The 21,029-nt window shown below is 40.7% G+C and overlaps 1 protein-coding gene across 1 annotated transcript in view; it reads right to left on the reverse strand.

Annotated features, from left to right (window-relative positions):
• LOC139749604 (uncharacterized) overlaps positions 1-21,029 on the reverse strand; it is an 89,273-nt gene that overhangs the window by 26,501 nt on the left and 41,743 nt on the right. The window contains exons 3-9 of the mRNA XM_071663717.1: positions 20,596-20,709; positions 14,593-14,809; positions 7,524-7,729; positions 4,089-4,211; positions 1,997-2,167; positions 518-640; positions 212-340 (exon numbers count right to left, since the gene is read on the reverse strand). Coding sequence (XP_071519818.1) covers positions 212-340; positions 518-640; positions 1,997-2,167; positions 4,089-4,211; positions 7,524-7,729; positions 14,593-14,809; positions 20,596-20,709 — 1,083 coding nt within the window. The remainder of the gene's footprint in view (positions 1-211; positions 341-517; positions 641-1,996; positions 2,168-4,088; positions 4,212-7,523; positions 7,730-14,592; positions 14,810-20,595; positions 20,710-21,029) is intronic.

Raw genomic sequence — 21,029 nt, forward strand, 5'->3', positions numbered from 1 at the left:
AAATTCAGAAATAAAATGGAAATACACATACAGGAAGCATAATATGAGAAGGATATGTTAGTAGAATAAAGTGAAAGGTATTTGGGGTAGATTCTTCATAAAACACCATAATGTGATAAAGAAAGTATGATCCTTGAAAATGTATGCAAAAAATATCATCTCATGTTCCATAAGTAAACTTCACCTCTCTTACATACTAAAATTAACATACCGTTGTAAACCTGAGAGCCAAGGAGTTCTTTTCATCTTTGTCTGCTGCTGCAGTTGAAGTCCAGAACTCTAACTCCTTCACTGCATTGTTCCTCTCTCCCTTAGTTTGTTCTAGTTCATCAGCAGTGTTCTACAAATGTCAAAAACATCCAGTCAGCGTATGAGCCTGAAAACTGTTATCCAAGTATAATAATAAAGTAACAATATGGTGATTTTACAGAAACCTTTAGGAAATATCTAAACACAATCAGCTCAATCATTTTGGAGGATACTCTGAGAAGTAACCCATTACAGGCATAAGACAAACCTTTAGTTTATCTTCACACTCAGACAGCTCTTCCTGACACTTCAAAAGTGCATGATCCAATTGTTCCCGATGCTTACGGGATCGCAGTAATTCTTCTTCCAACTTCTTTTTATCTGATGAAATCTACAAAATACAGTAAAATGCATAAGTGAAACTACAGGTAATACAGAGCTTACTAATTTAATCCTCATCATCATTATACAACCACATGACTCTCCATTCAGGGGGGTTCCTGCTTTCCTAAGGCTGAACTTCACTCAGCAGAAGGAACAGGATAGACTCCTTGAAAGTGAGAAGTTGTTTGACAACACTGTAATCTGTCATCAACTGAAGATGATACAGCCTCACCAAAGGTAACTTTTCACTCACAGTGTAACTACTAGCAGGTGGAGTTTGGTGATACTTAAATGATAGTATTAAACATGATTGCCACTTATCAAGATCTTAGTAAAGACAGTAAAAGATGTTGCAAAACTGCCTTAAAATATAAAAATACAACAATGCACAGGTAGACCACAATTTACAAAACATCAGTTTTTAAATTTTTTGAAGTTAGAAAATCTTTTTTGTCCCACTCTTCAGGTTGCGAATGAAAACCATGAAGATAAAACAATCTTTTATATTTTTGTAATTTTTTGTACAGAGAAGGTACTGAGATGCTGACACGGGCACCTTAGGGCTCCCTGTACTAAGTTAGTTTGCAGTACAGGCAGTTAATTCATATCATTAAACCAGGGAAAGAATTCACTGTACAATATGTGTATTATGGTGTACACTATAGTTTTCACTGGAGGAAGTAAAGTGTTTTAGATATCTGGGAGTGGATCTGGCAGCAGATGGAACCATGGAAGCAGAAGTGAATCATAGGGTGGGGGAGGGGGCAAAAATCCTGGGAGCCTTGAAGAATGTGTGGAAGTCGAGAACATTATCTCGGAAAGCAAAAATGGCTATGTTTGAAGGAATAGTGGTTCCAACAATGTTGTATGGTTGTGAGGCATGGGTCATGGATATAGTTGTGCGCAGGAGGGTGGATGTGCTGGAAATGAGATGTTTGAGGACAATGTGTGGTGTGAGGTGGTTTGATCGAGTAAGTAATGTAAGGGTAAGAGAGATGTGTGGAAATAAAAAGAGAGTGATTGAGAGAGCAGAAGAGGGTGTTTTGAAATGGTTTGGGCTCATGGAGAGAATGAGTGAGGAAAGATTGACCAAGAGGATATATGTGTCGGAGGTGGAGGGAACGAGGAGAAGTGGGAGACCAAATTGGAGGTGGAAAGATGGAGTGAAAAAGATTTTGAGTGATCGGGGCCTGAACATGCAGGAGAGTGAAAGGCAGGCAAGGAATAGAGTGAATTGGATCGATCAATAAGAATTATATACAGTTAAATATTACACATATATGTAGGTGAAGGCTGGAGTGTATATACTAAAGTAAATCCTTACCATACAATTACTTTCTGACATGTAATGCTCTTTACTTACGGTTTGAAGCTGGCTCTCTAATTCTTCTACCCTAGCTGTGGAAGTGGCCAAAGAACGGTCCAGAGTCTTCACTCGGTCCTCCAGGTGGCCTTTCTCTTCCACCACCTGTCCAATTCTCCCCATCAATTCACATTTTTCGGTTGTCTCCTTCTTCATTTTTGTCTCCAGTGCCTGAAAGTAAAAAGTAGATATCACAATAATGGATTTCCAGTAATCTGCCCTTATTCATTCCCGTCGCCACCCCATCACATCTGAAAATGACAACACCCTCCCTGCCACACACGCACGAGGTAGTGCTAGGAAAAGACAACAAAGGCCACATTCATTCCACTCAGTCTCTAGCTGTCACGTATAATGCACCAAAACTACAGCTCCCTTTCCACATCCAGGCCCCACAAAACTTTCAATGGTTTACCCCTGACACTTCACATGCCCTGGTTCAATCCATTGACAGCACATTGACCCCGGTATACCACATCATTCCAATTCATGGTATTCCTTGCACGCTTTTCACATTCCTGCATGTTCAGCCCTCAATCACTCAACATCTTTTTCACTCCATCCCTCCACCTCCAATTTGGTCTCCCACTTCTCCTCGTTCCCTCCACCTCCGACACATATATCCTCTCCGTCAATCTTTCCTTACTCATTCTCTCCATGTGACCAAATCATTTCAATACACCCTCTTCTGCTCTCTCAACCACACTCTTTTTATTACCACACATCTCTCTTACCCTTTCATTACTTACTCCATCAAACCACCTCACACCACATACTGTCCTCAAACATCTCATTTCCAAAACATCCACCCTCCTCTGCACAACCCTATCTATAGCCCATGCCTCACAACCATATAACATTGTTGGAACCACTACTCCTTAAAACATACCCATTTTTGCTTTCCGAGACAATGTTCTCGCCTTCCAAACATTCTTCAATGCTCCCAGAACTTTCGACCCCTTCCCCACCCTGTGACTCACTTCCACTTCCATGGTTCCATCCGCTGCCAATTCTACTCCCAGATATCTAAAACACTTCACATCCTCCAGTTTTTCTTCATTCAAACTTACCTCCCAATTAACTTGTCTCTCAACACTACTGTACCTTATACTCTTGCTCTTATTCACATTTACTCTCAGCTTTCTTCTTTCACACACTTTACCAAACTCAGTCACCAGCTTCTGCAGTTTCTCACCCTAATCAGCCACCAGCACTGTATCATCAGCAAACAACAACTGACTCAATTCCCAAGCCCTCTTATCCAAAACAGACTGCATACTTGCCCCTCTCTCCAAAACTCTTGCATTCACCTCCCTAACAACCCCATCCATAAACAAATTAAACAACCATGGAGACATCACGCACCCCTGCCACAAACTGACATTCACTGAGAATCAATCACTTTCCTCTCTTCCTACTCACACACAAGTCTTACACCCTTGAACTTCTCGGTGCTTCCAGCTGCTTTCCTCCCACACCATATATTCTTTAAGACGTTCTACAAAGCATTTCTGTGAACCCAATCATATGCCTTCACCAGATCTATGAATGCCACATACACATCCAACTGTTTTTGGAAATATTTTTCAAATTCTTCAAGGCAAACACTTGATTCACACATTGTCTACTACTTCTGAATGCACACTACTCTCCAATCTGGTGCAATGTATAAGCCTTCACCTTCTCAATCAATACTCTCCCATTAAACTTACCTGGTATACTCAACAAACTTATATCTCTATAGTTTGAACAGTCACCACCATCCTATTTACCTTTGTAAACTGGCATTACACATTCTGCCAACCCTCAAGTCACCTCACTATGATGAAAACTTACAATGAATATCCTTACCAACCAATCAACAATACAGCCACCCATTTCTTAACAAATTCAACAGCAATACCATCCACTCAAGCCACCTTGCTGCATTTCATCTTCCACAAGGCTTTCATCACCTCTTCACTAAATAACTTTCCATGGCTCTCTCATTTTGCATACCACCATGAGCAAAACACTCTACATCTGCCATGCAACCCTAGATGCAACACGATGTCTTAGATATGAATAACAAATGAAAAAATTCCTCTCTTACCTGCAGGTGGTGTTGACACATACTGAGTTGCTGTGTTTTGTCATCCATTTCCTTCTGTTTCTGTTCTGCCAGCTGCTGTTGGCTGCTCACCTCTAATAGCAGCTTCTGAATCTGCTGTGACAGCTGCAACAAGAGAAATATATAATCATCTTCCATTCAAATTCCTTTCCTATTCACATGCAGTATATTGCATGCCCACACACATCCCTAACTACACAACTGAGTCTCCAGCCCTGAACACAAAGGCTTGCAAGTGAGCAAGGATGCTCAATTACCTAGGGCTGACTTGCTACCCATTTACTATCCAAATATGATGAGCAAAACATACTGACAACAATAAAAAAAATTACAAGATATAAGAAAATAGCAACAGGCCAAAATTACTACATCCCTTAACTGGGTGATCACTTCATACATATGTATACACATGTACTTGCCACAAGGCAAGTATTGAGAAACACTCACCACAGAAAAATCTAGAGTTATGAAGAATGAGTCATGTGAGTTATTTGCTGTCAAGTCTTTGAGATGATGACACTGATGTTTGCAGACTGAATGCTAGCAACCCACACACAGGTGAGGTACAAAGACAGCAACCTGGGCCAAAGGAGTAAAGCTTAAAAGCTGCTGGCTCACTCCACAACCATCACTATCACTCCTAATACCTAGGTGGGATGGTGATGGCTGCAAAACAAGCCAACACTTCAGCAGCTGTCAAGTTTCACTCCTTTGGCCCAAGTTGCTCTTTTCTATACACCTTAACTATATGTGGGCTACTAACATTCATTCCATAAACATATAACCTCATCTGAAACAAAACTTTCCAAGATATAACTTACATAATGAAAGAGGGAGTACATACAAGTACCTCTGACAAGATTTTGCCAAGATGGCAAGGCTAGCAAGATGCGCTCATCACACATCTTGCTTGAAGTATATGACTATCCTTCTTAGCTGCTACCTGCATTATTCAATTACCAATTCTCAGTTCATCTGAGACCAATTCCATCCAAGTTTTCTTTTTAATGTTTCTGTAGTTGTTCTGCACACTTTTCTTATTTCTCCTGACAGTACACTGAATTATCTATCTAGCTTCCTATATGAGTTGTCATACATTTTTGTCTGATTTATTTTCAGGGTATGGGATATGGGAGAGAGAATACTTCCCACATATTCTCCGTGTGTCGTAGAAGGCAACTAAGGGGGGCAGTAGTGGGGGGACTGGAAACCCTCCCTTCTTGTATTTCAATTTCTAAAAGAAGAAACAGGAGTCAAGCAGGTAGTGCTCATCCTCCTTGAAGATTGGGGTGTCTAAATGTGTGTGGATGTAACCAAGATGAGGAGGAATGAGAGATAGGTTGTATGTTTGAGGAAAGAAAACTGGATGTTCTGGCTAAAAGTGAAATGAAGCTCAAGGGTAAAGGGAAGAATGGGTTGGAAAAGTCTTGGGAGTTAAGTCAGGGGTTGGTGAGAGGTCAAGAGCTAAGGAAGGAGTACCACTACTCCTGAGACTGGAGTTGTGGGAGTGTTTGATAAAACTGAAAGTGGATGGAGAGTGATGGGTGATTATTATTGGAGCTTCTGCACCTGGTCATGAGAAGAAAGATCTTGCATAGCAAGCATTCTGGGAGCAGCTGAATGTGTGTGTCAGCAGTTTTGGTGAATGAAACTGGGTATCAGTGCTACCAAAACACTTGCCTCTCAAGATCTTTCTTCTTATGACCAGTACATAATCACCAAAAATCACCAATCTCTCCATCCACTTTCAATTTTACCAACATCAATCTAGAATTTACTTCCCTACACTCTATCACACAATCCTACAACTCCTCCTTTAGGGGTTGTGCTACTCCTTCCTTAGCTCTTGTCCTCTCACCAACTCCTGCCTTTAATCCCAAGATTTTTCCACATCATTCTTCTTCCGTTCTTTTTTTTTCTCCCTGTAACTTTTCACAAATAGCGAGTTTTATTAATTCTAGGTTTTGAGGAGATTCTGGTCTTCAAAATAAGTTGATAATCATATGTTTCTTCTAATTTTTAGTCCCAATTTGTTAAAATATGTTAAAAGTTGCAAATGAATTAGCATACATCCGAAAACAAGCTTAGATCACTGACTTGGGCAACTGTTGTTATATAATTCAGACTTTCCAACACATTACTTCATAACCTCTTTACTTGTTAACATTATCAATTTACATAACTGAGGGAGAAATCTGAGTGAGTAAATAAGTTTCAATTTACATTATCTGGTAATCATCTGAAATACAACGATGTTATCTGGACATGTTTCATTCAGCCAATCATCACCAACCTGTTAAATGCATCTTTGCCTTGACATAAAAGAAAGAAAAAAGAATATAGAGGAAAGGACTAAAGCACATAAAGAATCTATTGACAATAGAGGGCAGGGAAGTGCAGAAGCAACACTGGAGGCAGCTCATTTACAGAAAAGGACTGAAATACAAACAGAATCTGCTGACAGTACAGGCCAGTAAGGTACAGGAGCAATTTCAGCAGCTGACCAACATACGAACAGCATAAGTGGTGGAGAGGAACATAAACCTGGAGTAACAAAAAAGGAAGTATACAGAAAATTAAGAAAAGTGGTTGACAGAACAACTGGTACTGTTAGAAACGAAGCAAGCACCAAAGTTTAAGGTATAGTTGATGGAAGCTTTTGAGAAGTACAGAGCATATAGGACTTGTACTTGCTAGCCAAAAAGTGATTATAAAGAAAGATAAAGACACAAAGGTTGATACTCCTAAACTAAGGATCTAGCTGTATTATTGGCGGCATAAAAATCAGAAAGATTAGTAAAGCAAATGGTTGAGAGATGTACGTAAATCACTCATTGTTTTCAGCCTGGATGATCATGCACCAAACAAGGAAGAAAGGGGAAAGAAATGGGTAATGCTTATCAAAAGATTCCTGGAGGTAATGGGATTTGTTTTTTGGCTAGAAGATCGTGCATCAGACAAGGAAGAAGGGGGAATGAAATGGAAAATGCTGATCAAAAGATTCCTGGAGGTAATGGGATTGTTAGACGCAATTTCTGTGATAAAAATAAAAGTTATAACCAAGACATAAGCAGTTATGGTTACATCCGAATAAGTACCTGGAGGTACTTAGGTAAGAAACTTAAAAGATGAGGTGGAATTCACACAAAGATTCCTTCACTGCAAGCACTACTGCTAATACTCTGTTAATCATTCACTCACATAATTCTCTTCATGTTAACATTCAAAATTTACTCTTTAATGTCTCTAATCTTTGTGCAGACTCTCTTACTGTATGAGAAACACTCATGATATTATGGTTCATAATCTGCAAACGAATACATGACTAAATTACATTCTTTCATCAAATGTAAATCTAGACATCTAAATTGAGACAAAACTCTCATATTACATGAGTAAATTCATGCTATAACAAACCTTGTTAATCTTGTCATGGAAGAGGCTCTCACTGCTGCAGACCACCACCATGCCATCCTCCCCATCATCCACTCCACAAACATTGCTCAGTGATAAAGACCCCACTTGCAGCAACTGGAAAGGGGTTGACACACCCACAATGTGGCCTTCATGTGTCATATAGCAGAACTGGAAGAACTCCCCTGCATCCTTGGGCAAGGAACTTGCTGTTGTGAAAATACATAGAATTTACAACAAACAGCAACTAAAAACTGAACAATTAGTACTGCAATCACTTGGAAAAAGAATGGCAAACAGTGGATGAAGAAATGGATATCAAGAGGTAAAGATGAAGTGAGAATTATTTCCCGAGTATGTACGAGGAAGACTTGAAAACATAATAAACTAGATTAAAAAAATGTAAGTATTGTTGACTGGTTGGTAAGGTTATTTAATGTATGTATGACTCATGGTGAGGTGCCTGAGGATTGGCGGAATGCGTGCATAGTGCCATTGTACAAAGGCAAAGGGGATAAGAGTGAGTGCTCAAATTACAGAGGTATAAGTTTGTTGAGTATTCCTGGTAAATTATATGGGAGGGTATTGATTGAGAGGGTGAAGGCATGTACAGAGCATCAGATTGGGGAAGAGCAGTGTGGTTTCAGAAGTGGTAGAGGATGTGTGGATCAGGTGTTTGCTTTGAAGAATGTATGTGAGAAATACTTAGAAAAGCAAATGGATTTGTATGTAGCATTTATGGATCTGGAGAAGGCATATGATAGAGTTGATAGAGATGCTCTGTGGAAGGTATTAAGAATATATGGTGTGGGAGGAAAGTTGTTAGAAGCAGTGAAAAGTTTTTATCGAGGATGTACGGCATGTGTACGTGTAGGAAGAGAGGAAAGTGATTGGTTCTCAGTGAATGTAGGTTTGCGGCAGGGGTGTGATGTCTCCATGGTTGTTTAATTTGTTTATGGATGGAGTTGTTAGGGAGGTAAATGCAAGAGTTTTGGAAAGAGGGGCAAGTATGAAGTCTGCTGGGGATGAGAGAGCTTGGGAAGTGAGTCAGTTGTTGTTCGCTGATGATACAGCGCTGGTGGCTGATTCATGTGAGAAAGTGCAGAAGCTGGTGACTGAGTTTGGTAAAGTGTGTGGAAGAAGAAAGTTAAGAGTAAATGTGAATAAGAGCAAGGTTATTAGGTACAGTAGGGTTGAGGGTCAAGTCAATTGGGAGGTGAGTTTGAATGGAGAAAAACTGGAGGAAGTGAAGTGTTTTAGATATCTGGGAGTGGATCTGGCAGCGGATGGAACCATGGAAGCGGAAGTGGATCATAGGGTGGGGGAGGGGGCGAAAATTCTGGGGGCCTTGAAGAATGTGTGGAAGTCGAGAACATTATCTCGGAAAGCAAAAATGGGTATGTTTGAAGGAATAGTGGTTCCAACAATGTTGTATGGTTGCGAGGCGTGGGCTATGGATAGAGTTGTGCGCAGGAGGATGGATGTGCTGGAAATGAGATGTTTGAGGACAATGTGTGGTGTGAGGTGGTTTGATCGAGTGAGTAACGTAAGGGTAAGAGAGATGTGTGGAAATAAAAAGAGCGTGGTTGAGAGAGCAGAAGAGGGTGTTTTGAAGTGGTTTGGGCACATGGAGAGAATGAGTGAGGAAAGATTGACCAAGAGGATATATGTGTCGGAGGTGGAGGGAACGAGGAGAAGAGGGAGACCAAATTGGAGGTGGAAAGATGGAGTGAAAAAGATTTTGTGTGATCGGGGCCTGAACATGCAGGAGGGTGAAAGGAGGGCAAGGAATAGAGTGAATTGGAGCGATGTGGTATACCGGGGTTGACGTGCTGTCAGTGGATTGAATCAAGGCATGTGAAGCGTCTGGGGTAAACCATGGAAAGCTGTGTAGGTATGTATATTTGCGTGTGTGGACGTATGTATATACATGTGTATGGGGGGGGTTGGGCCATTTCTTTCATCTGTTTCCTTGCGCTACCTCGCAAACGCGGGAGACAGCGACAAAGTATAATAATAATAATAATAATAATAAAAGTTTTCAAATCGAAAAACATTTTCCTTCTGTGGTAGTGTTCTGGATGCATGAGAAGGATTCACTAAGATATCACCTGGAAAATCAGGGTTAAGACCTTCTACCACTCAGTATTGCTGATGAAGAACACTAGCCTTCCTTACCCTTTGGTATCGACTCAACTATGGTAGTGGCAGCTTGCTTGTTTTAGGCCTACCCTCAGCCAATTAGAGACTACCACTGAGATAACATTATCAGCCCACTCTGCACTAGCTGTTAATGTCTCATACTTCAGAGATTACAGACGTCAATCCATAAACAGTGAGTTCCATAAACAGTGAGTTGGTAGAAAAAAAGTTAAAAAAAGTGGAATGAGAAAGTGTCTGGGTAAGACAAGAGAACCTGGAAAAAATACAAAAATACTTGAGAGAAACCATTTTCAAAAGAAACTGCTTCTCAATTTCAAAGCCTATATTTCCTTCCCCAGCAGTCTATTCCACAAGCATGAGACCAACCCCAATCAAGGAAGTTTATGACCTGGTTGATGAAAGGTTGAAAAATGCATAGCACATAGGAACAGTGCTTGTTAGCTAAAAAGGAGATTTTACAGAAAGTCTGAGACAAGCTAACAATTCAACACTGAAGGAGCTTTGTGAAAAGTGGGTGGCACCAAAATTAAAACAATTAGTAAAGCAGAATGGTCTGCAATAGGATCATCACCAAATAAAGAAGAAATGGGGGAAAAAGGAATGCTCAGTTTACGATTACTGTGGCTACAAAATTGCTAGATGCACTTTTGGTAATGAAAGAGAGAAAAACTGGTAGTTAAAATCAATACACATAGGTACAACTTGTTATGGTTTCATTTAACTTTCGAGGCACTTAGCCAGAAGGTACTCAAGCAAGCTAAAAAAATATCTAAGACATGGTGAAATTCACTTGTGACAGATCAAAGAAAGAGAGGAGAAAAGCAAATAATACAATCAGAGGGAACGAAAATGGAGAGACAATAAGAGGCAAGAGAATGGAGCAGCCCTACCAGCACTCCAGAGAGGTCTTGAGTGTTAGACAATGGTGACATTTGACTACATGTAATGAATACAAATTTTGATTGATTCGTAATTAATGGTACAGAGCTGAAATTCATGATACAAAAGAAAGAAAAGGCAAAGTAGGGGTGGATGAACTTTCTTAATAAAGATGGTAATAAGTGTTGGGAAATAGAGAAAGAGGCTCCTTTAGACAATATATAATGGGAATAGTAACTGTAAGAAGTGAAAGAAGTGAATTGCACAATCAATATTACATAATCCTTCAAAATATACTAACAATGCAATACAAATATACAGTAAAAACAATATAGGAAGAATCTGGATGGTACATGGAGCAGTAAAACAAGCACTTCTCAAAGGTCGTAAAGGACTAATAATGGAATTTCAATTATCAAGAGAGACTGGGAAATCTGGATTCTCAGGATGACAGGGAGTCATTGACACTTAGGTTTCTGAGCGTATATAGGAAAATTTCTGATACCAAAATGTTAGTGAACACTCTCGGATGGTATGGACTGATATACCATTCATGCTAAATTTTATCTTCACTCAGACTGGCATGGACAGTGAGAAAACGGTAAATATACAACAATTGGAGAAAGTGATCAAGAAATGCTCAAGGCTGACTATGTGGTAAATAATGATGTTAAAATAGCAGAGATGAAACAGGACCTAAAGAGGAAATATAATTTTGGAAATTACACATATCAACAACATCTATGGTACCATACATTGGAAAATGGAGTTCAGTAGCCAGAATCCAGGGCACTATAATGAGTGATTCTGTGAAATTTACGATGGTAAAGGATCATGGGTGCCTCTAACATCAAAATACACAGGGACTGTTAAGAAAGAGGGTAAGCGAGATGAGTGGTAATAAAAAGAGTGTGGTTGAGAGGGAAGAGGATGTGTTGAAATGGTTTGGATATAAGGAGAGAATGACTGAGGAAAGGTTGACAAAAAGGATATACGTGTCAGATGTGGAGGGAACAAGGAGAAGCGGACGACTAAATTGGAGGTGGAAGGATGGAGTGACAAAGATTTTAAGTGATCAGAGCCAGAACATGCACAAGGGTGAAAAGCCTCCTAGGAAGAGAGTGAATTGGCCTGTGGGGACTGGGTGTGGATAGAGAGCTGTGGTTTCTGTGCATTACATGTGACACCTAGAGACACTGTGAATGAATGTGGCTTTTTTTTGTCTGTTTTCTTGGCACAACCTTGCTGACACAGGGGATAGTGATGATGTTTCCTGCGCAGTGGGGTGGTGCCAGGAATGGATGAAAGTAAGCATGCATGAATATGCACATATTTATATATGTACATGTTTGTGTATGTGTATTTATATGTGCGCATATGTACATGTATGTTTTTTTTTTCTTGCTTTGTCGCTGTCTCCCGCGTTTGCGAGGTAGCGCAAGGAAACAGACGAAAGAAATGGCCCAACCCACCCCCATACACATGTATATACATACGTCCACACACGCAAATATACATACCTACACAGCTTTCCATGGTTTACCCCAGACGCTTCACATGCCCTGATTCAATCCACTGACAGCACATCAACCCCGGTATACCACATCGATCCAATTCACTCTATTCCTTGCCCTCCTTTCACCCTCCTGCACGTTCAGGCCCCGATCACACAAAATCTTTTTCACTCAATCTTTCCACCTCCAATTTGGTCTCCCACTTCTCCTCGTTCCCTTCACCTCCGACACATATATCCTCTTGGTCAATCTTTCCTCACTCATTCTCTCCATGTGCCCAAACCATTTCAAAACACCCTCTTCTGCTCTCTCAACCACGCTCTTTTTATTTCCACACATCTCTCTTACCTTTACGTTACTTACTCGATCAAACCACCTCACACCACACATTGTCCTCAAACATCTCATTTCCAGCACATCCATCCTCCTGCGCACAACTCTATCCATAGCCCACGCCTCGCAACCATACAACATTGTTGGAACCACTATTCCTTCAAACATACCCATTTTTGCTTTCCGAGATAATGTTCTCGACTTCCACACATTCTTCAAGGGTCCCAGGATTTTCGCCCCCTCCCCCACCCTATGATCCACTTCCGCTTCCATGGTTCCATCCGCTGCCAGATCCACTCCCAGATATCTAAAACGCTTTACTTCCTCCAGTTTTTCTCCATTCAAACTTACCTCCCAATTGACTTGACCCTCAAACCTACAGTACCTAATTACCTTGCTCTTATTCACATTTACTCTTAACTTTCTTCTTTCACACACTTTACCAAACTCAGTCACCAGCTTCTGCAGTTTCTCACATGAATCAGCCACCAGCGTTGTATCGTCAGCGAACAACAACTGACTCACTTCCCAAGCTCTCTCATCCCCAACAGACTTCATACTTGCCCCTCTTTCCAAAACTCTGTGCATGCATTTATATGTGTGCATATGAGTGGATGGGTCTTTCTTCATCTATTCCCTGGTGCTACCTCGCTGATGTAGGAAGCAGCAGTCAAGTATGATAAATAAATCAATAAATATATTTTGATTTGAAAATCAGAGAACATAAGAGGGAGGACTGATGGCTCTAGGTGTGCTGTCGTGTTCAATTCTATGTGCATTTGAGAAAACTTGCTCCCAGCAAGGAATACAGTGAATTGGAATGATGTGGTATACTGGGGATGATGTGTCATGGTCACTCCTTTGATGGTAGTCCCCGAAGGGAACGGGCATAAGAGAAATGATGGATAAATTACACAGCATCCGTGGTCCCAATAAATCAGACAAGGGAAAAAAAGTGATTGTGGCTATGTTCAAGATAATGATAGGGTGTAGTCTTGACCTATGAACTGGGGATAAAGGCATTATCACTGAGGAGAGTTTGTTGACTGATCTGAAGATAGACCTGGATTAAGCCAAACTGTTAACTAACAGACAGATAACAAATGATGAGCAAGACTGAGAGTTAAGAGGTTTCTAAGCCCTGGAGGTGTGTGATATTTCCAATGGTTCATGGGACAAACCACTGATGAAGAGGTCTTAATACATTAACTAGCTTAATCATATCCATTCAAACCCTCAAAATTCACATTTTTCAGTCTTTACAAATGTATTCAACCCTAAAACATCAAAGATATTCAAATAACAGAAAAAAATCACTTCAAAAGTGTTTTTCATCCACTATACTATAGTACCTTTCACCCCATCCACTTCTGTCTCCATGCTAAATCACACTGCATTCACTCTATCACACTCTCTCCTCCATACTTCCTCATCTCAGCCAAAATCCCATCCAATCCAGGTGACTTCAACCTCATTACCACTCTTTCTTGCTATAAGCACTTATATACTTTTCCTTCCATCCACCATACCTATGCATGTATAAACTGCTGCCACAACTACTCCCACTCTCATCTGTTCTTCAAAACTCTCTTTCCATCTTCCTTTCACTTCCTCATTTTGATTCAGCAACACCCCTTCCTTACTTCTCACACTGCCCTTTCCTCTCTCACAACCACCTCTTTCCTTTTCCATCTCCTTCCGGTAAAGTTTCTTACTTTCCCTAAACTTTTCACTCTACTTTCTTCCAAAATCTTCATCTACTCTTTCTTTGCTTCCCTCTATCAGCTTCTTAACATATTTTGACAAATCTTATATTTTTCCCTGTTCCTTTGCTGTTATTTCACTGGTAAATTCCTTTCAAGCAATCTAACATATTTCATTTTCATCTCTTCCACAGCACTTCCAATCTCATCCATCCATCATGCACATCCCTTTTAATCCTATCTCACAACTCTGTATCAAACTATTAGTTCTGTAACCTTTAACAGTCTTTCTCTAATCATTTCAAACGCCTTATTCACACAAATGCATTTCTTCATTCACAGCACTTCCATCTAAACCTTTGGTCACCCTCCTTTCAAACCCCATAAAAATAATCATCATGTGAGGAAAGAACTGGAACAAGACGTTATGTATGGGAGCAAAATATTTAAATGTATTACAGAAATTGTCAAAACACTTACCCTTGAACACAACAGTAAGGGGTAGCTGATTGAGGGTGTGGTCCTTACTGGGAGTCGGAGCCCACTGATAACTCAAATAATCTTGAGGAGATCCAAAACCAACCCGATAAAGGGCAACGCGGTCGGATGACTTTGCTGTCACACTGGGAGTCAATATATATGAAACAGCAATATCTGAGTCAGCCGTGTATGTTGCTTGGATGTTTTGGAAGAGAACCTGGAACACAAGAGATGCAACAACAGAAAATAAAAATTCTGTTACCTAACCATGACACAAAATAAGTAATGAAACAAAATTATCATCACTATCCCCAAACAAAATATTAATAAAGAGTTACTCCTAAATAAATCTCTATGCAGTTTCACACATTTACAAGAAGTCCAATCCAACACAGATCTAAAAGATTCCAAGATCTTAGCACAACCTTACTGCCCTCTATGCATGCTCACATATTATCTCTAAATCCTATTACCTGTTTCTTGATATCCTCTACATATTCCCATTCATACTAGTACTGCTTTATAGAAGTCCTTCCATATACATTTCCATCAAACGAAAATTTAATCAATCTAATTAGATCCTTTATTTAGGGAGGATTAATTGTAAAAATGGAGACGTGAATGGAAAGCTGAGTCCCACCTAACTATCCATATAATGTGCTTTCAAAACTATTAACTGAACTAGATGCAGGTGGGGAAAAAATTTAGCAAGGAAAAATTATTATATTATCATTACTATTATTATTATTATCATTAATATCTTACTTTGTTGCTGTCTCCTGCATTAGCAAGGTAGCGCAAGAAAACAGACAAAACAATGGCCCAACCCACCCACATACACATACACGTCCATACATGCACATATACATACCTATACACCTTATTCAACGCATACATATATACACATACACAGACATATACATACATACACACATACATAATTCATACTTGCTGCCTTTATTCATTCCTGTCGCGACACTGTCACATGAAATGACACCCCCTCCCCCCTCATGCGTGTGAGGTAGCACTAGGAAAAGACAACAAAGGCCCCATTCGTTCACACTCAGTCTCTAGCTGTCATGTGTAATGAACCAAAACCACAGCTCCCTTTCCACATCCAGGCCCCACACAACTTTCCATGGTTTACCACAGACGCTTTACATGCCCTGGTTCAATCCATTGACAGCACATCGACCCCAGTATACCACTTCATTCCAATTCACTCTATTCCTTGCACGCCTTTCACCCTCCTGCATGTTCAGGCCCCGATCACTCAAAATCTTTTTCACTCCATCCTTCCACCTCCAATTTGGTCTCCCACTTCTCCTCGACCCCTCCACCTCTGACACATATATCCTCTTTGTCAATCTTTCCTCACTCATTCTCTCCATGTGACCAAATCATTTCAAAACACCCTCTTCTACTCTCTCAACCACACTCTTTTTATTACCACACATCTCTCTTACCCTTTCATTACTTACTCGATGAAACCACCTCACACCACATATTGTCCTCAAACATCTCATTTCCAACACATCCACCCTCCTCCACACAACCCTATCTCTAGCCCACACCTCGCAACAATAAAACATTGTTGGAACCACTATGCCTTCAAACATACCCATTTTTGCTTTCCGAGATAATGTTCTCACCTTCCACACATTCTTCCATACTCCCAGAACTTTCTCCCCCTCCTCCACCCTGTGACTCACTTCCGCTTCCATGGTTCCATCTGCTGCCAAATCCACTCCCAGATATCTAAAACACTTCACTTCCTCCAGTTTTTCTCCATTCAAACTTACTTCCCAACTGACTTGTTCCTCAACCCTACTGGACCTAATAACCTTGCTCTTATTCACATTTACTCTCAGCTTTCTTCTTTCACACACTTTACCAAACAAGTCACCAGCTTCTGCAGTTACTCACCTGAATCAGCCACCAACACTGTATCATCAGCAAACAACAACATCCACAACAGGTTGCATACTTGCCCCTCTCTCCAAAACTCTTGCATTCACCTCCCTAACATAAACAAATTAAACAACCATGAAGACATCACGCACCCCTGCCGCAAACCTACATTTACTAAGAACCTATCACTTTCCTCTCTTCCTACACGTACACATGCTTTGCATCCTCAATAAAAACTTTTCACTGCTTCTAGCACCTTGCCTCCCACACCATATATTCTTAACACCTTTTGCAAAGCATCTCTATCAACTCTATATAACATGCCTTCTCCAGATCCATAAATGCTACATAAATATCCATTTGTTTTTCTAAGTATTTCTCACATACATTCTTCAAAGCAAACACCTGATCCACACATCCTCTACCACTTCTGAAACCACACTGCTCTTCCCCAATCTGATCCTCTGTACATGCCTTCACCCTCTCAACCAATACCCTCCCATATCATTTACCAGGAATACTCAACAAAGTTATTTTTTTTTTTTTTTTTGCTTTGTCGCTGTCTCCCGCGTTTGCGAGGTAGCGCAAGGAAACAGACGAAAGAAATGGCCCAACCCACCCCCATACACATGTATATACATACGTCCACACACGCAAATATACATACCTACACAGCTTTCCATGGTTTACCCCAGACGCTTCACATGCCTTGATTCAATCCACTGACAGCACGTCAACCCCAGTATACCACATCGATCCAATTCACTCTAGTCCTTGCCCTCCTTTCACCCTCCTGCATGTTCAGGCCCCGATCACATAAAATCTTTTTCACTCCATCTTTCCACCTCCAATTTGGTCTCCCTCTTCTCCTCGTTCCCTCCACCTCCGACACATATATCCTCTTGGTCAATCTTTCCTCACTCATTCTCTCCATGTGCCCAAACCATTTCAAAACACCCTCTTCTGCTCTCTCAACCACGCTCTTTTTATTTCCACACATCTCTCTTACCCTTACGTTACTTACTCGATCAAACCACCTCACACCACACATTGTCCTCAAACATCTCATTTCCAGCACATCCATCCTCCTGCGCACAACTCTATCCATAGCCCACGCCTCGCAACCATACAACATTGTTGGAACCACTATTCCTTCAAACATACCCATTTTTGCTTTCCGAGATAATGTTCTCGACTTCCACACATTCTTCAAGGCTCCCAGAATTTTCGCCCCCTTCCCCACCCTATGATCCACTTCCGCTTCCATGGTTCCATCCGCTGCCAGATCCACTCCCAGATATCTAAAACACCACTTCCTCCAGTTTTTCTCCATTCAAACTCACCTCCCAATTGACTTGACCCTCAACCCTCAACATACACATCCACACACACAAATATACATACCTATACATCTCAATGTACACATATATATACACACACAGACACATACATATATACCCATGCACACAATTCACACTGTCTGCCTTTATTCATTTCCATCGCCACCTCGCCACACATGGAATACCATCCCCCTCCCCCCTCATGTGTGTGAGGTAGCGCTAGGAAAAGACAACAAAGGCCCCATTCGTTCACACTCAGTCTCTAGCTGTCATGCAATAATGCCCGAAACCACAGTTCCCTTTCCACATCTAGGCCCCACACAACTTTCCATGGTTTACCCCAGACGCTTCACATGCCCTGATTCAATCCACCGACAGCACGTCAACCCCGGTATACCACATCGATCCAATTCACTCTATTCCTTGCCCGCCTTTCACCCTCCTGCATGTTCAGGCCCCGATCACTCAAAATCTTTTTCACTCCATCTTTCCACCTCCAATTTGGTCTCCCACTTCTCCTCGTTCCCTCCACCTCCGACAACACACATCCTCCTGGTCAACCCCTCCCCACTCACCCCCCCATGCGCCCAAACCACCCCAAAACTCTCCTCTGCTCTCTCAACCACGCTCTTTTTATTTCCACACATCTCTCTTACCCTTACATTACTTACTCGATCAAACCACCTCACACCTCACATTGTCCTCAAACATCTCATTTCCAGCACATCCACCCTCCTGCGCACAACTCTATCCATAGCCCATGCCTCGCAACCATACAACATTGTTGGAACCACTATTCCTTCAAACATACCCATTTTTGCTTTCCGAGATAATGTTCTCGACCTCCACACACTCCTCAAGGCCCCCAGGACTTTATTCTCCCTAAAATTTACTGATACTCTCTCACCCCAACTCTCATTTGCCCTCTTTTTCACCTCTTGCACCTTTCTCTTGATCTCCTGCCTCTTTCTCTTATACTTCTCCCAGTCATTTGCACTATTTCCCTGCAAAACTTGTCCAAATGCCTCCCTCTTCTCTTTCACTAATAATCTTACTTCTTCATCCCACCATTCACTACCTTTTCTAATCTGCCCACCTCCCACGCTTCTCATGCCACAAGCATCTTCTGCACAAGCCATCACTGCTTCCCATTCTTCCCCCACTCCCCTTACATCCTTTGCGCTCACCTTTTTCCATTCTGCACTCAGTCTCTCCTGGTACTTCCTCACACAAGTCTCCTTCCCAAGCTCACTTACTCTCACCAATTTCTTCACCCCGACATTCTCTCTTCTTTTCTGAAAACCTCCACAAATCTTCACCTTTGCCTCTACAAGATAATGACCAGACATCCCTCTAGTTGCACCTTTCAGCACATTAACATAATCCAATAACCCTCTCTGGCCATCTCTCCTACTTACATACCTATACTTATGTACATCTCTCTTTTTAAACCAGGTATTCCATATCACCAGTCCTTTTTCAGCACACAAATCTACATGCTCTTCACTATTTCCATTTACAACACTGAACACCCCATGTACACCAATTATTCCCTCAACTGCCACATTACTCACCTTTGCATTCAAATCACCCATCACTGTAACCTGGTCTCGTGCATCAAAACTACTAATACACTCACCTAGCTGCTCCCAAAACACTTGCCTCTCATGATCTTTCTTCTCATCCCCAGGTGCATAGGCCCCAATAATCACCCATCTCTCTCCATCCACTTTCAGTTTTACCCATATCAATCCAGAGTTTAATTTCTTACACTTACAAGGAAAAATTAAAAACAAAAACCAATCCAGAATGAACAGAAAAAGTCATGTTACTAAACTAGGCAACTTCATATATGTAATAAATCATATGTAGTTCTAATTAGGTTGTGAGACAAAGATAATGAGAATGGGTACTAAGCCTCACCAAAATAAGTTTGTAATTACCTATCTGTACAGAAGTGGGAAGTTATATTCTTGTAGGGGACCTATATCTGGAATTTTCTATATCACACCATTACATAGTATTTCAAACTAAGAATACTTCCAGGATTCACAATTTCAGTGAGTTGCCAACTAACCTGATACTAAAAATGCATTTCGCATTCTTTCTAAAAAGTTATTTGCTTTCCTTCTTGTTATGAGCTCTGATCAATACAATAGAGCATCTCAAAAAGAACTACTCAATCTCGACATTATCAAACTGGTTTAAAATCTTAAATGTTGTCATACTGTAACCTCTCATTCTTCCTTCTTACACAGTGGGTAAATCTTCAGTCCCAGACTTTCACTCTAATACAGCATCATCATTTCTAGTATCATCTCTGCTGCCCTCCTCCAGACTCTCTCAATGAATCTTCTTGTTTAAAAGCAGTGACCTGACTAAAATAGTATATTCTGATTCTGATCTAATGATGCAGCAAACAGCTTGCTGAACATTGCCATATCCATATACTTACATGTAATTCAAATATTTGCCAGCTGACATTTTGTCTCCTAAAAATTCTCTTGAAGTATAGCTTTGATCTCGTGATAGGTTAAGCACAATATCGACCAAAATCTTTCTCATACACATCTTATTTCCTGCTAGATAATAATCGCACTAATGCCTTCTTTCATCATGTCCAATTCTCATTACTTTGCATCTACTTGGATAGAATTCAATTAACCATATATCTAAGTTTAGCATCTGTCTACAAAACTTTCAAAATATTAAAAATCTATCAATTTCATGGTATTCAAAATAGTTATATCACCTTCCCAAAAGAAGTCTCTGCCTGAGCTGATGGCTGAAGGTCCTCAGACTTGAGAAAACTTGCACCGGAGGCCATGCTCCTTGTCTCATTCAGCACTGAGTCGTCTTGTCCAGCCTCCCATAAAAAGAAATATATATAATTATTTGTCAAGTTACACATAATCAAAATAAACATGAAGAAATAAATACTTTGAAACATGAAAAAACTTTTTTTCTACAACATGAAGAGGCCTACAAGCATGAGAAACATAGCACTTGCTTACATAGGGTTGAGGGAGAAGACACCATTTTACACCCTGATCAGTATCTATCAAGAATTCAATTTTTTGGATCAACTTAATGTCTAAGCAGCTGCCCAATGCTCAGACATACAACCATACATCTATCTTCTCAGGTCTGACATCAAAAACATTAAAGTTGCAAGTGGCATTTCCA

This window comes from Panulirus ornatus, chromosome 7 (genome assembly GCF_036320965.1).
Source record: "Panulirus ornatus isolate Po-2019 chromosome 7, ASM3632096v1, whole genome shotgun sequence".
NCBI lineage: Eukaryota > Metazoa > Arthropoda > Malacostraca > Decapoda > Palinuridae > Panulirus > Panulirus ornatus.